Source organism: Aethalodelphis obliquidens, unplaced genomic scaffold (genome assembly GCF_003676395.1).
Source record: "Aethalodelphis obliquidens isolate GAN/ISIS:26980383/991018 unplaced genomic scaffold, ASM367639v1 scaffold109, whole genome shotgun sequence".
In the NCBI taxonomy this organism is placed as follows: Eukaryota; Metazoa; Chordata; class Mammalia; order Artiodactyla; family Delphinidae; genus Aethalodelphis; species Aethalodelphis obliquidens.
In genome coordinates, this window is record NW_020838053.1 from 1,441,906 (window position 1) to 1,459,237 (window position 17,332).

Below are 17,332 nucleotides of genomic sequence, written 5' to 3' on the forward strand. Positions count from 1 at the left end.
TAATAAAGGCCATATATGACAAACCCACAGCCAACATCGTCCTCAATGGTGAAAAACTGAAAGCATTTCCAGTAAGATCAGGAACAAGACACGGTTGCCCACTCTCACCACTCTTATTCAACATAGTTTTGGAAGTTTTAGCCACAGCAATCAGAAATAAAAGGAAATAAAAGGAATCCAAATCGGAAGAGAAGAAGTAAAGCTGTCACTGTTTGCAGATGACATGATACTATACATAGAGAATCCTAAAGATGCTACCAGAAAACTACTAGAGCTAATCAATGAATTTGGTAAAGTAGCAGGATACAAAATTAATGCACAGAAATCTCTGGCATTCCTATACACTAATGATGAAAAATCTGAAAGTGAAATCAGGAAAACACTCCCATTTACCACTGCAACAAAAAGAATAAAATATCTAGGAATAAACCTACCTAAGGAGACAAGAGCCCTGTATGCAGAAAATTATAAGACACTGATGAAAGAAATTAACGATGATACAAATAGATGGAGAGACATACCATGTTCTTGGATTGGAAGAATCAACATTGTGAAAATGACTCTACTACCCAAAGCAATCTACAGATTCAGTGCAATCCCTATCAAACTACCACTGGCATTTTTCACAGAACTAGAACAAAAACTTTCACAATTTGTGTGAAAACACAAAAGACCCCGAATAACCAAAGCAGTCTTGAGAACGAAAAAAGGAGCTGGAGGAATCAGGCTCCCTGACTTCAGACTATACTACAAAGCTACAGTAATCAAGCCAGTATGGTACTGGCACAAAAACAGAAAGATAGATCAATGGAACAGGATAGAAAGCCCAGAGATAAACCGACGTACATATGGTCACCTTTTCTTTGATAAAGGAGGCAGGAATGTACAGTGGAGAAAGGACAGCCTCTTCAATAAGTGGTGCTGGGAAAACTGGACAGGTACATGTAAAAGTATGAGATTAGAACACTCCCTAACACCATACACAAAAATAAGCTCAAAATGGATTAAAGACCTAAATGTAAGGCCAGAAACTATCAAACTCTTAGAGGAAAACATAGGCAGAACACTCTATGACATAAATCACAGCAAGATCCTTTTTGACCCACCTCCTAGAGAAATGGAAATAAAAACAAAAATAAACAAATGGGACCTAATGAAACTTCAAAGCTTTTGCACAACAAAGGAAACCATAAACAAGACAAAAAGACAACCCTCAGAATGGGAGAAAATATTTGCAAATGAAGCAACTGACAAAGGATTAATCTCCAAAATTTACAAGCAGCACATGTAGCTCAATAACAGAAAAACAAACAACCCAAACCAAAAATGGGCAGAAGACCTAAATAGACATTTCTCCAAAGAAAATATACAGACTGCCAACAAACACATGAAAGAATGCTCAACATCATTAATCATTAGAGAAATGCAAATCAAAACTACAATGAGGTATCATCTCACACCGTCAGAATAGCCATCATCAAAAAATCTACAAACAATAAATGCTGGAGAGGGTGTGGAGAAAAGGGAACACTCTTGCACTGCTGGTGGGAATGTGAATTGGTACAGCCACTGTGGAGAACAGTATGGAGGTTCCTTAAAAAACTACAAACAGAACTACCATATGACCCAGCAATCCCACTACTGGGCATATACCCTGAGAAAACCATAATTCAAAAAGAGTCGTGTACCAAAATGTTCATTGCAGCTCTATTTACAATAGCCAGGAGATGGAAACAACCTAAGTGTCCATCAACAGATGAATGGATAAAGAAGATGTGGCACATATATACAATGGAATATTAGTCAGCCATAAAAAGAAATGAAATTGAGTTATTTGTAGTGAGGTGGATGGATCTAGAGTCTGTCATACAGAGTGAAGTAATTCAGAAAGCGAAAGTAATATACCGTATGCTAACACATATATATGGAATCTAAGAAAAAAAATGTCATGAAGAACCTAGGGGTAAGACAGGTATAAAGACACAGACCTACTAGAGAATGGACTTGAGGATATGGGGAGGGGGAAGGGTAAGCTTTGACAAAGTGAGAGAGTGGCATGGACATGTATGCACTACCAAACGTAAGGTAGATAGCTAGTGGGAAGCAGCCGCATAGCACAGGGAGATCAGCTTGGTGCTTTGTGACCACCTAGAGGGGTGGGATAGGGAGGGTGGGAGGGAGGGAGACGCAAGAGGGAAGAGATATGGGAACATATGTATATGTATAACTGATTCAGTTTGTTATAAAGCAGAAACTAACACACCATTGTAAAGCAATTATACTCCAATAAAAAAATTATTATTAACTTAAAAAAAAAAGATGCTGTGGTGGATGATGTATATGCTGCTTTGGGATGACATATGTTCAACCTCACTTTCCTCATCTATAAAATGGGAATGATAATATTTACCTGACAGGAGAAGTCTTCTCTATCTCAGTTTGACCACTTACTTAATCAGTCAAACCAAAATCCAGGTGTGAGTTTTGATTCCTTGTCCGCCTCCTCCATCCACATCCCAGCCTCTAGTGAGTCTCATTGACTTTACCTCCAAAAAGCATGCTGAATCCAATCATTTTGCACCATGTCCAGTACTACTCTTTTTTTTTTAACCTCCATTATGTCACATAATTACCATTTATTTTTTTGTGATGAGAACTTTTAGGATCTACTCTTTTAGCAACTTTTAAGTATGTGATACAGTATTATTAACTATAATCACCATGCTTCACATTAGAACCCCAGAACTTATTCACCTTTTAACTGGAAATTTGTCCTGTTTGATCAACACCTTTCCTTTCCTCCAACCCCAGCCCCTGGTAACCAGCATTTTATTCTCTGTTTCTATCAGTTTGGCTTTTTTAGATTACACATATAAGCAATAGCATAAAGTATGTGTCTTTCTTTGACTTATTTCACTTAACATAATGCCCTCAAGATCCATCCATGTTGTCACAAATGACAGAATGTCCTTCTTTATAATAGCTGAATGATATTCCACTGCATATATATATATACCACATCTTCTTTATCCATTTGTCTGTTGATGGATACATAGATTGTTTCCATATCTTGGCTATGTAATTATTATGGATAATGCTGCAATGAACATGGGAGTGCAGATATCTCTTTGAGGTCATGTTTTCATTTCCTTTGGATATATACCCAGAAGTATGTAAGAATTTCTGGTGCTTATGGTAGCTCTGGGTGGGGTTTTTTTGCATTTTTTTAAACATCTTTATTGGAGTATAATTGCTTTAGAATGGTGTGTTAGTTTCTGCTTTATAACAAAGTAAATCAGTTACACATATACATATGTTTCCATATCTCTTCCCTCTTGTGTCTCTCTCCCTCCCACCCTCCCTATCCCACCCCTCTAGGTGGTCACAAAGCACCGAGCTGATCTCCCTGTGCTATGCGGCTGCTTCCCACTAGCTATCTATTTTACGTTTGGTAGTATATATATGTCCATGCCACTCTCTCACTTTGTCCCAGCTTACCCTTCCCCCTCCAAGTGTCCTCAAGTCCATTCTCTATGTCTGCATCTTTATTCCTGTCCTGCCCCTAGGTTCATCAGAACCTTTTTTTTTTTTTTTTTTACATTCCATATATGTGTCAGCATACGGTATTTGTTTTTCGCTTTCTGACTTACTTCACTCTGTATGAGAGTCTCTAGGTCCATCCACCTCATTACAAATAACTCAATTACATTTCATTTTATGGCCGAGTAATATTCCATTGTATATATGTGCCAATCTTCTTTATCCATTCATCTGTTGATGGACAATTAGGTTGCTTCCATGTCCTGGCTATGATAAATAGTGCTGCAATAAGCATTGTGGTACATTTCTCTTTTTGAATTATGGTTTTCTCAGGGTATATGCCCAGTAGTGGGATTGCTGGGTCATATGGTAGTTCTGTTTGTAGTTTTTTAAGGAACCTCCATGCTGTTCTCCATAGTGGCTGTACCAATTCCAGTACTACTGTTCTTGTCCAAGGTGCCATCTTTCCTGGCTCAAGCTACAGCAATATTTCCTTAAACACTCTGCTTCCACTTACCCGCCCTCCACCCATCCCCCCAACCATTCTCTGCACTGAGGCAAATAATACTTTTAGAACAAAAGTCAGATGATGTTGTTCTCCTGTGCTATAGACTGAACATGTGTGTCCCTCCGAAATTCATATGTTGACACATAAGGCCCAATGTGATGGTGTTTGGAGACGGAGCCTTTGGAAGGTGCTTAGGTCAGAAGGTTGGAACTCTCATAAATGAGATTAGTGCTCTTATAAGAGACCCCACAGAGCTCCCTTGCCCCTTCCACTATGTGAAGACACAGCAAGAAGATGGCTATCTGGGAACCAGGAAACAAGCACTCAACAGACATGGAATCTGCTGATGCCTTGATCTTGGACTTCCAACTTCAGAACAGTGTGAAATAAATTTCTGTTATTTATAATGCACTCAGTCTATGGTATTTTGTTATAGCAGCCCAAACAGACTAAGACATTCTGTTTTAAACCCTCCAATGCCTTTCCATTTTTAAATCTGAAACTTACCTACTTTTTTAACGTCAGTTTTGTACCACTCTCCCCTGTTGCCACATTGGCTTTGGTTCTTGTTTCTCAAACATTCTAGGCACATTTGTTCCTCACTTAGAGCTATCCTTTTTGCCATTTATTCTGCCTGGCCTAGCGTGGTATACTCCTTCCCATTCATGTCAGATCTTCAATATCCCTCCTCAGTTTGCCCTCCATGGCCACTCAATCTACAGTAGCTCCCAGGTCACTTTCCACCACATCTTTTATCATTCCGTTATGTTTACTTGTTGCTGCATTCATTTGCTTGTTTCATTAGAATGTAAGTTCCATGTGAGCAGAGACCACGCCTGGCATATTCACCAGTGACTAGGAAGTGCCTGGCATATAGTATGTCATCAAAGAATATTTGTTGAATCCATGTTCACTGTCTCTCCCCTACTTAGCACACTCCAGTGGATTTGAAATGCAGTTAGTATAAAATCCAAAGTCCTGGGGCTTCCCTGGTGGTGCAGTGGTTAAGAATCCACCTGCCAGTGCAGGGGACACGGGTTTGAGCCCTGGTCCAGGAAGATCCCACGTGCTGCAGAGCAACTAAGCCCGTGTGCCACAACTACTGAGCCTGCACTCTAGAGCCTGCAAGCCACAACTACTGAGCCCACGTGCCACAACTACTGAAGCCCACGCACCTACAGCCCCTGCTCTGCAACAAGAGGAGCCACTGCAATGAGAAGCCAATGCACCCCAAAGAAGAGTAGCCCCCACTCACCGCAACTAGAGAAAGGCTACACGCAGCAATGAAGACCCAATGCAGCCAAAAATAAATAAATAAATAAATAAATTTACTAAAAAAAGAAAAAAAAATCCAAAGTCCTTACCATGGTCAAAAAGTCCATGTGTTTTCTGGTCTCTGCTTCCCTCTTCGATTTCTTCTTTGTAAACTTTTTCTTTTGTTCATTATGCTCCAGTCTCTCTGGCTTTCTTTCCTTCAAGTTCAAATCTAAACTCAAGCCCTATGCATAGGTCATTTCCTCCCTCCTGCCCCACTCCCACCCATTGCTTTTTCCCAGGATCTGCCCATCTGGCTTTTTGTCCTCAAGTTCAACCTTAAATGTCAGCTTTTGGAAAGCCCTTCTCTGACCACCTTATTTGATATTGCCTCCCCAACTTCACATCACATTACCCTGTTTCATTTTATTCATAGCATTTATGAGTCTCTGAGCTTATATTTTCCTTTATTTGATTATTGTTTATCTCCTAACACTAGAATGAAAGCTCCATGAAATTAGGGAATCCAGTTTGTCTTATTACCACTATATTCGTGTCATGAACAATACGACAACATCAATGTTCTACCAAAGATCCCCAGCCACTTCCTTTTGATTTACTTTCAAGGGTTAGTGCTTGCAGCTCTTTAGCCCTGATATTGCTATTGGATTGACTATCATTCAATAGCCAGTCCTAATAAGCTGTTGACAGTCTGGTAGCTTTTGCTTTGTTTAGGAAAGAGAGGCAGATATTTCCTAGAAAAATCTCACCTGCTAAAAGCCACCTGGTTTTCCCAGACCTAGGCAGGGTAGAATTGTACCATTCACTTTCCTTGATAATCCAAGTCTAGTAGTTGTTACCTGTTGGGGTCTTGAAATCTCTTGAGACTCTGATAAACATAATGGACTCTGTTCTAAGAATAATGTAAAGTAGTACATAGTACCAAATTTTGTATAGCATTTTCAAGGGTTCATAGAATTCCTGAAGCTCATTTATGGACCCTGGGTTAAGAATCTCTGCTCTAGGCTCTGCCTGCTCTGATACATGACTTTAGTGCTACCTGCAGGGTGGTGGGCCCAGCACTCTTTCAGGGCCCGCCCAGTGAGGCAAGGCAACAGGACCAAGCTGGGAGGGAAAGATCTCTGTGATCAGGACTGGGAGGTTAGACAGAAGAAAAGGAAGAGCAAGAGGAATGGGGGTGGAGAAGGGAGTGGAAAAGTTGAAGAAAAGCAAGGAGCATGGGGTAAGAGAATAGCTGAAGCAGAAAGATGAGAATCCTTGGGCGGAGAAATAGATGCCGTCTACTGCCCCAGGTCTTGTCTTTGGTTACTAACTCTGGTTCTGACGCTCTGGAGAAGAGGTGAAGAGTTTTTCTACTTGTTCCCATAAAGTAGAAGAGTTACAGAAACCTAGAGGCCAATTCAAACGTAATCATAAAGATACACAGATGAGTTTCTGCTTAGACGATGTAACACCATGTTGTAGTGAATTTATTTCTGTGACTACGCCAGGGGACCCATGCCTTTGCAACCATTTTGTTTTCTGGGGGAGAAACCGAGGTCCTTGTACATTCCTCTTGCACCCCGATCTTCACTCCTTAGTGCAGATGAGACAACATGCTAGTGGGCTTGTAATGAAGCTTGAAAGGGGATCCTCAGAGTAAACAAAATCCTGACGTAGCAGAGGCAAACATGGTGAGGTGACTTTGTAAACGTTAGAATAAGGTCAGATTGAGAACTACTCTGCTAGTTGGCCAAATTTTGGTCATGACTCATGTCATGCCCTTAAAACATGATTCAGTGGACTTCAGTTATTATTCTGAAGAAATACAGTGTGATTATTCATCATTCATTCTTTCAACGCATATTTAATACATACCTAGTAGAATTAAAGCACTGCTGAGGTATGGAAGGTACAAAAAAGTACTACCCATCCCCTGCCACAACCCAGAAGATATGGAAATCGCATGTGTAAGTTTCTTCTCCTACTTTTAGAAGTTTTGTTTGTTTGTTTAATGCAAATAGAAGACTAATTTTTATTCTGTTTCACCTATGGCAGTGTCTCCTCTTTCTTGATCCTCTGTAAAGTATTAAAAATGAGAGAGTTTTTAAATACATATTTTGTCAAGTAATTTAACTTCTAGGAACCTTGGTTTCTTCATCTACAAAATGGAGATTATAACCTTACAAGGATGTTATTAAAATTGTCAAATTGTAAAAATTAAGTGGTAATGTATACACAGTGCCTGAAACGTAATCAGTACTCAACAAATTCTATCTATAGGTATAATTATTATTCTGTGAGTGCCACTGCATTCTTCTCACCCAAGCTTGAAAACATTATTTTTATTCTTCCCACTGACACAAAATCAATTATTGAGTTCTAGTGGCTCTTCCTTGAAAACGTTCCTCATAATTGCCCTCTCGTTTCCATTTCTTCTGCCACCTTCCTCATTTACCTTCCTTATTTCATCTTCTTAGATTTTGTGTTGGGCAACCAGATAGTTTTTCTTAAAACATGCTTTTCGGCTCCCCTGTTTCCTCAGTGGCTTCCCAGCATACACCGAATAAAGCACAAATGCTACTGTTCAGACTCCTCACGTTTATACTTTGCTAATCATTTCCATTTTGCCTGAAGAGAAACTCTGTATTTCTGTCAGATTCACTCACCATGTCTTCTAGATCCAACTCATCCTTCAGCTCCACTTCAAAGTCTTCTTCTAATCACTCTAACCAAATCGTCCCCTTATCTCATCCTTTATAGGATGTCTAAGGCATAGCATACCTTCTATAGCATTTACTTTGTATTAAAATATATTTCAGCAACACTATAGTGTTGGCAATACTCTAAAAGTGTAGGTGTTGAGGCAAATAATTGTGGTGATTAAATTAATAAAGCACCTTGAATATATCTTATCCTTATAAAGCACTTAATAGTCATTAATATTATTGTTGTACATTTCTTATTTCCCTACTAAAACGTTCCTAGATGACAATGGTCTTCTGGTACTGATAGTATGTTTTCCGATACTTTACCTAGTAAATTTTTATTAGATTTTTAGTAATTCTAATTACTTGCTCACAAACTGATTTCTTATTGGTTCTGAGTTAACTTCTTTTCATGCTTTAAGACATGATAACTTCATCGTTGTCAGGGATGTGCTAACTCACACTCACTGGGACTGATATGTGATTTGAGGATTATTAGTGTTGATTTAAAAAACCCAGTTAACAAGTCAGGATATGTAAGTGGATAGAACAGTTGTTTCTAGTAATATGACATCGTAATTGCAATTAACACTCCCTACTGCATGCCCTCATGCAAATGAGTACCAAATAGCTTAAGAATTGCTTTGAAATCCTGTCACAAGTCCCTTATCTTGCCAGACTTATTTTTTGTAATGATTGGGAAGGAGGTTGGACTGAGAAGAAGAATAACATTTTATTTGAGGATCTCAAAGCATTTGGTGAGGCTACCTTCCATTTTGCGGATCAGGTACACTTATGCTTGGAGCAGTTCAATGCATTTCTTTTGGCTATACTGCCATCCAGGAAGAGGGCTATCTGCACAGTAGAATATTTTATATTCCGAAATACTGTTCTTGGCTTCTCCAAAATAATTCATCTGCTCTTTTATCTTGTGGCCACTGTGACTGTGTACCCAGTCAGAGTTCCACTCTCATGTGCCTGATGGAAAGTTGAGAGGTGAATTGATGGTCTACCTGGAGCGATAGTATCGAACTTCAGCTACGAGTTTCTTATTAGGTTTTCCCCCCGATTTTATTTTTATTTATTTATTTAATAAATTTTATAGATTTCTGTCTTTAAATTTATTTATTTATTTTTGGCTGAGTTGGGTCTTCGTTTCTGTGCGAGCGTTTTTCTTTAGTTGTGGCAAGCAGGGGCCACTCTTTATCGCGGTGCGCGGGCCTCTCACTATCGCAGCCTCTCTTGTTGCGGAGCACAGGCTCCAGACGTGCAGGCTCAGTAGTTGTGGCTCACGGGCCTAGCTGCTCCGCTGCATGTGGGATCCTCCCAGACCAGGGCTCGAACCCATGTCCCCTGCATTAGCAGGCAGATTCTCAACCGCTGTGCCACCAGGGAAGCCCCCACTGCTTTTATTTTAATTAATTAATTTATTTTATAAATATGGACCATTTTTAGAAGCTTTATTGAATTTGTTACAATATTGCTTCTGTTTTATGTTTTGTTTTTTTTTGGCCGCAAGGCATGTGGGATCTTAGCTCCCCCACCAGGGATTGAACCCGTGCCCCCTGCATTGGAAGGTGAAATCTTAACCTCTGGACCGCCAGGGAAGTCCCATCCCCTGATTTAATTTAATTTTTTTTTTTCATTCTTTCCTACTCATTTTCAATTTGAGTCAATTTGTTTGAATATGTATCATTTTAAGCATCTTGAGTCTCTTTTCAGACAAGATGGGCACATAACTAATTTTTACACTATTCACACATGGGACCGTGGACAAGTTACTTAACCTTTCGAAGTTCCCTCTCTGTAAAATGGAACTAATAATCCATAACTCACACAGATGTCTTGGGGATTAAATAAAATAACTCATGTAAATTACTTGGTGCGTAGTAGGCATTCAATAGATGTCAGTTCGCTTCTTATCCCAGTTAATAATGCTTATTAGACTACATTAAAAACTAGAACCAGACTGTGATAATGTATTTCTTTATTAAGTACTTAAGCCAAATAACTAATTTCCCCCAGGGGGAAGAGAGAGAGATGTTGAATTAGTTTCATTTGGTGAACTTATTTATTAATCTTTTTTTTCAGCATTATTTAGTTTCATAATCCATAATTTAGTTTCCATGCAACCAAAATGTCACAGTTCAGTATTACTTTTAGCTCTATTGTGATTGTTTTTTAAAATCTATTTTTTACATATGCCATTTATTAGAGATCATTATTAATTACATTAACAGCTCGATTGTTTCATAACAACTTCGTGCTGACAAACTTTCGCTCTCAACAGTTTCCCTGAGCTCTAACGATTTAAAAGGATCAAGTTTTAAATGGCAACGTTACAGCAGAAGAAAAACCCGAGTTGAGGGGGCGACCCACACCGTCCTTGTTCTTTCGTGTTAATTTTATACGTTTGCTTTTAAGTGGAGCCACATTTTTCTCAAGGACAGAACCCAAGTGAGGCAGGCAGGAAAAGTGGGAACCGACTAACCGAGCTGGCGCTTCGGTATCATTGCACCTTTAAGGACTGGAGACTTGGTAGCAGCTCGCCTTCCTTCCCGGCCCACCTCTGAACTCTGATTGACAGGGCGCCGGGCGAGGAGGAGCCGAAGGAGACCGAGGAGGAGGCGCAGGGAGGAAAGCAGGGGGAAGAGGGGGCCCGTCTTTTCTCCGATGGCCAATCAGGGAAGGGGGGCGGGGCTCCGGGTGCCCTCCTCCCTCCTTCCCTTCCCCGCCTCCCGGCTTCCCCGCCCCCTCCTCCCTTTCCTCTGCCCCCTCCCCTCTCCTCCTTCTCCTTCTCGTCCTCCTCCTCCTCTCAGGCTGTGGTTTTTCTGTGTATGTTTCTGGAGTCCTGAGCCTGAGCTAAACAAAAGCAGGAGGCTGACGGGGCTGCTGGAGTTTGCAGAGACACGGTGGAGGAGAGAGCCTGTGCTCTGCCTTGCCGCCGCGGCTGGGGGAGATCTGGCTTTTGCAACAGCCCACCCCCTTTGAGATCACTCTGGCCCGGAGCGGGGGTGGGGGGCAGCGGGGGGTGGGGGGGAAAGTTTGCATTGCAATCCCCCTGCCTTCCTCTCCTTTCTCCCGATCAATGCATATTTGCAAAAGGATTAAGCCACAGATATAAGCGCCGGGAGCCCATTTCTGCCTTGCAAAGGATACCGGACTGAAAAACCAAAAGCCAGCTCTGATTTCTTTTCGTCAAGTGGGAAGGTGGTTTATTTTTCTTGCTTTTTGGAGTCAACACCCTTCCCCACCAGCCCTTATCCCCACCCTCACCCCGCAACCCCTTCACGCCCCCCTCCCCCTCCCCACTCCCCATCCTCCCACCATCCTCTAAAGAGGCAAAGGGATTTTTTTTTTCTTTTTCTTTTGGTCTTCTTTTTCCCCCCCTTCCCTGTTTATCCTGAAAAGGATTTGAAGACAGCTTGAAGGATAAAAAGCCTTGGTGCTTCCCAGGAGCCGAGCCGAGGAGCAGAAGAGGAAGAGCCGGGGGCTGCCGTTGCCTTTGGAGATGGACGAGCAGCCCAGGCTGATGCATTCCCATGCTGGGGTCGGGATGGCCGGACACCCCGGCCTGTCCCAGCACTTGCAGGATGGGGCCGGAGGGACCGAGGGGGAGGGCGGGAGGAAGCAGGACATTGGAGACATTTTACAGCAAATTATGACCATCACAGACCAGAGTTTGGATGAGGCGCAGGCCAGGTGAGATGGAGGCTTTTCTTTTCCTTTCTTGGGGTTTTTTGTTTTTCTCCCTCTCGCTGGGGGAAACAATGGGAACCGAATCACCACAGCGCTTTCTTTTTAAATGTTATTTCTTTGCCCATTTTGACGAGCAACTATATGGCGGAGGAGTAAAATTTGAAGGAGCGTTGTTATCGAAAGTGTAATCTCCCATGCCGTGATATGGCTGTGTATATATATATTTTCATATATATATATATATATGTATAGTGTGTGTGTGTGTGTGTGTATGTGTGTGTGAGTGTGTGTGAATATAGAGGTCTTCATATATATCCAGACAAACACTCAGGCACGCCGAAAATATTGCCAACTGATCCAAAAGCGGCCCTCGGCACTTTTTACTGCTTTAAAAAAGTATCAGAGAGAGCAGAATTGTCAAGTTTTGAACAGCATTACATGACTTCTTGTTGAAGGACTCCTTAACATTACAAAATAAAATGTCCCATGAACACTTTATTTGCAAATTTAGTTGACCCCTTCCCTGAATTAGAGACTTTGGATTTTCTTTCTGGACTACTCCTCCAAAATTAATTTTTATCTTTTCCCCTTTATCTCCCTATTAAAAAAAAAAAAGGCAAGGTAATTCTTTGTCAGTAGTTGTCAGCTATCCAGAAAATATTTTGCATTTATTTAATTCTGTTTCAAGAAAAGCTGATGTAAAGAAAGAAGAGATACTTTTGCTTTTAAACATATTTGGTAGGTTTAAGAGGCTCAGATATGTAGTGTAACTTTATTGTCTCTTATTTTGAGTGGGTTTACTAACCTTCCGTAGTACAGAATGTATGGTCCTTTAAAAAGGGGTGGGGGGGGGAAATCAAGCATGCTCTTTTTCCCATGCTTCTTTCAGGACCACTTAGATGCTACTAAAATAGAAATGAAGGCAAGTGTGTATTTTATGTATTTCAATCCTATAGGATAGGAAGATCTTCATTAAGGAAGCATAATAAAGAAGCTGTGTAGCTTCTCAACTTAATCCACTACCAGGTATATAATTCTCCACTCTAGGATTTTACAGTAAATTCTCTTTTCAAAATAAAACACTAACTAAATAGCAGCCCACCAACTGCTTGCCCAAGGCCAATCTCGAAAGGAAGAATTTAAAAAATCTAATGACCACATATGTCTTTACAATTACCCAGCTTTGTTAAATCTCAGAAGCAGTTGGGCTTTTTAATCATATACACACAATTCCTGTACCTCACAAGACTTAGTTATATGGAGAAGACATCATTATATGTATTTTTGTCTAAGGGAGATAGGAATTTGAGTTTAGAAAATGAGGAGCAGTTAAAAACATGGATGTTGTGAATTACACTCTTATTTTAGCTGTAAGCGCATGCAACATGTAAACTCAACAGTCCTGAGGTTTATGGGTGCTTGAAAACTTGGGACGTTTCAAAGACTGGAACTATGCTAAATTTTTTTTAAATAGGGGAAAGTTTTCAAAAATTAATCGGTGCCCTTTTTGAATTTTATTATCCAGAGAAAAGCTAATAGGTAGGGTAAGAGGAAGATTTCCCACTGGCAGTCTCTTTTGGAATTGGAACAGATTTCTCCATTACATTGTTCCAGGAAAATAAACTCAGACATACCAATAAACTGCTTTAATAACAAGTTTATGTAGCTGAAGGGGCCGGTAAGACTGGAAACTCACCACTTTTCTGATATTTAGTCCCACTCCTTTTTGTACAACTGAGGACAGCCGTGGCTTGGCGGGTTCCTCCTTTTAATGGCCTAGATGTTGAGAGATCAGACACAATTTTGGGATAGTGACATTTTCTGTTCTCTCTCTCTAACCCCACTGATGTGCTGTGGCAATGCAATATTTCTGCAAAGCCGTGTGGAATTTTTTGTTGTTGTTTGTTTTTGCATTTGGGCCTTTATATAAGAATACAATTAATGAAAACTCTTTTAAAAGGCCCAGAAAGAAGTCTTTGATACATTGAAGTTTTTTTTCACCTTTTTGCACATCCCACAAGAGAACTAAATCGCCACTAAGCTTTTCTTCTTGGTTAAACAATGTAACTGAGCAAATATTTTAATCGGGTGTTTCCTTTCCCTAGTCAGATCTTCATCATGTACATTTATTATTTACATAGGGAACCATTCCTGTTTTAGACACAATGTGTATGTTTATTTTGATACTTTTGAATTTTGAGTTTATGACTCCTCTGATGTACAGTATATAGAGCATGGTTCATGGTTTCCGTTCATGAGGATGTGTCTATTTTTTAACTTTGAAAGGGATTTAAAAAGAACTGCATGTGTCTTGAGTGCCAGAGGTTCCCATTTATCTTTACACATTCATTTTAGTTAGTCAACAGAATTCCCTTAACTAATAGCTGATATGATCAGTATTTTGTTTCCAAAACAATATCCTTCTGCTAAGTGCTTCCAGAGTATAATAAAGGGAAAGGTATTGTTTTGGTCTTCAAGTGCATTCTGAATACAAGCACGCAGAAGAACCAGGTAAATCACTAATCTAAAAGGCAGAATTGTATTTATTTTTCCCCCAGTGGGTGCAAGGTCCTAATTGTAAATAATTGAATTTCAACACCTGCAAATAAGCAGTGTGTGCACAAGCGACATAATGTGAACACAGAGAAATGAATTTATTCCCCATATGGGTATGTTTGCCCCCTGGCAATGCATTTCCATACTCTTTAACTTGGGGACTGAAATTTTATAAATTGACAGTTCTACTCAGAAGACCTTTCAAGCATCTTGTGTTTATGAGAATACAGGGGCATCTGCGGAATGAATTCGAACACATGGATGAATTAAATTTGAAAACACACACGGACCGAGAAGCAGACAGCTCCTAGGCTGTGGTGATTGCATAGATTATACAAAACTGTTAACCCATGCATTCGACTCTGCCATGTATTCATTGCCCTGGATAGGATTATTGGTTTAAGACTTCCACTTGGATTAAACTACTTATTTAAAAAAAAAAAACAAACAAACAAGCCCCAAACTCTTCCTAAATGGGCGTAATTGAGATTAGTTCTGTTCTGTAGTTAAATCCCTACTCTCTCCCTGCTAATTAACATTAGTTCTTTTTCTATGGCGGGACTCTGTTTATTAAGTCATAAAGCAATTGAAGCATGCCACAGAGTTATGCTTGGTCTATAATTTTGGCTAAATGTTCAAATTTTCTTCCCCCTGTGCATTAGGAGCAGCTTGATCTCTAGAGTCCACCTAAGCTATTCTGTTGTTTCTTTCTTGCAGAAAACATGCTTTAAACTGCCACAGAATGAAGCCTGCCTTGTTTAATGTGTTGTGTGAAATCAAAGAAAAAACAGGTAGGAATGAGATTCCAACATTTAAGCATTTTCTTTGGCCAATTGACCACTTAACCGGCAATCAGGAACCCATTATTTAAATATTAAAATTTCAGAATAGAAGTACTCTCAAGATTGATCGCATATTCCAGTAGGAAGTCCTAGTAGCCCTGCTTCCTGTAAAAGAAAGCACCAAGTTTCTTTGACAGTTATTACCAGGCATTACTGGTTTATTTGCCTTAACTCTCTTCCCGGCCTCCTTGAAATTGAGGCTGAAATAGAGGTTATGAAGGGAAATTTATAGAATGATGTGCCTTTGGGGGAAAAATATGAAAGTAAAAGTCCGTTTCCTGAAGGAATATATTTTGGTCCATCTTTAAAACACTTAATTTTTTTGGAGTTGGGCACCGGGATGTTTAAGTGTTTAAAGTTTCCTTTCCTTTTTTTCTTGTAATTACACGAAGCAGCAAACTAGAGATTCTCGACAGAGTGTTGTCAAATATCTTTGTGGAAAGCGTCACACAACATCAGGTTATCGGTATTTGAGTGCCCTGTGATTTTATAGCTGGGAGAATCACTGGGTTTAGGAGAATAGAATGCCACGAGCTCACTCATTCTGTTGTTTTTCTACTTTCTAGACCTCATATCATGGACTAACACACTTATAACACATCCCAGGAGGGCATTTAAAATTTAAAGCAACAATTAAAAAATAGCAGTCATCAATCAGAGGTGTTCTTAAACAACAGATGCTCTGGGAAGGACATTTAGCAACATCCTCTTGTTTGTTTATTTTAATCCTTAATTTTCCAAGGTGGGTGAGTCTCTCCCCTGTAAAAAGAAAGAGTTGAGAAGGCAATCTGAAACCAGGGCATAAAGATGAGGAACGAGGGGTGGTTATATAAATCGGGAGCTTCTGCTGGCCCCTGACTTGCTTGCTCGCTGTAGAGCAGTGCAAAGTACCTGACATCCTATTTATTTATTTATTTATTTATTACAACAAGGAGTGTAACAGTCAATAATTCATATCTAAACCATATAAGCAAGGGCATGACATGAATGAAAGTGACAATAAATATGATTGCATGCCCGGCTGATATACATTGATAGTTACACATAAAAAAAGGAAGCGGGGGGAGTGAGGGCACACAGGGCGGCTTTCTTCTCGAGTCCTCTCTGTGTTTCTCTTTTAAAAATAAAGAGTTTCAAGATGTGACCATTGATCAAATATGTAATTACTCGGGTCTTGAAATGTATGGAAAATTAGTAAGCAGTTCCTTTGTTGAATGTTATTTGTGTTGTGCATGCTATCCCAGACAAAGCACCTGAGCAGTGATGTTTAGATCTTTAAGTCTTCCGGGTTGCCTTGCCAAAGCCTAACCTTATTGCAAAGCTGTGAATTGCATTATTTTAGCTGTGAGACACCTTTTAAGAAATGTATGGATTGTGTATACAAATATCGAAAGGGCTTTTTCAGTTTGTCACACTTTCTAGTTTTTTTTTTTTTTTCTATTAACCCGGAGCAGGAAACCTAAGTGTGTATATATTTCTTTCTCTTCTTTTTTTTCCTTCCTTCTCATTTTCTTTTTTCTCTGTTGCTTATTTACTTGGAATATTTGGTCTGTTGAAATTTGTTACTAATCAGGTATGCGTTCCTGCTAATCTTGCTTCATAAAATGTAGAACCAAGCTCTAAAGGCATATTTGATAATCCAGGCCAAAGAGACTCTATTTTAAAGACACTTTATCAGACTTTTATTGAAAGGAAGCCCATCAGGGCACTTAAATGTATATTGTGGCCAAAGTGTTTAATTCTAGTCTTCTAATTAAAACCTACTGAGGCAGTAGATCAAAGTGAGTGGGTGTGAATGGAGATCTGGTTCTGGTGTGGGTTCAAGAGTTTGCTCCTTACATGAATATTGCCTAAACTATGGTGATAGGAAGGTCAAAATAATACTCTAAAGGTATAATTGTTGGATTATATATTTTGTTTATAAGATTTTCTGTTATTGAATGACATTAACATTTGGAGATTTTTAAAAATCTAAATCACGGTTTTGTGTGTTGTCTCTCAAATAATATATTTAAAAAATAGTTCATTGAGTACTGTAAATTGAAAATGATAAGGATCATTGGCCCCGTGTTAAGAGGGAAATAAACACACACACACACACACATACACACACACACACACACACACACACATACACACGGAGTTTTGGATTGAGAGAGCACCCATGGGTGAAAGTAAAAAAAATAAAAGAAAAAGAGAAAAAAGAGAAAGAAAAAAAGTCCTTT

At 39.7% G+C, this 17,332-nt stretch overlaps 1 protein-coding gene across 4 annotated transcripts in view; it reads left to right on the forward strand.

Moving 5' to 3' along the window:
* Positions 1–10,837: 10,837 nt before the first annotated feature.
* The window catches only part of PBX1 (PBX homeobox 1), a 283,309-nt gene continuing 276,814 nt past the window's right edge, over positions 10,838–17,332 (forward strand). Inside the window, exons 1-3 of one of the 4 annotated variants that reach the window (XM_027096842.1) lie at positions 10,838–11,220; positions 11,422–11,712; positions 14,983–15,056. In XM_027096842.1, the coding sequence (XP_026952643.1) occupies positions 11,522–11,712; positions 14,983–15,056 (265 nt within the window). In that variant the 5' untranslated portion in view covers positions 10,838–11,220; positions 11,422–11,521. Of the gene's footprint in view, positions 11,713–14,982; positions 15,057–17,332 lie in introns of all 4 variants that reach the window. The other 3 variants (XM_027096845.1, XM_027096843.1, XM_027096846.1) reach the window with 3 other exon arrangements.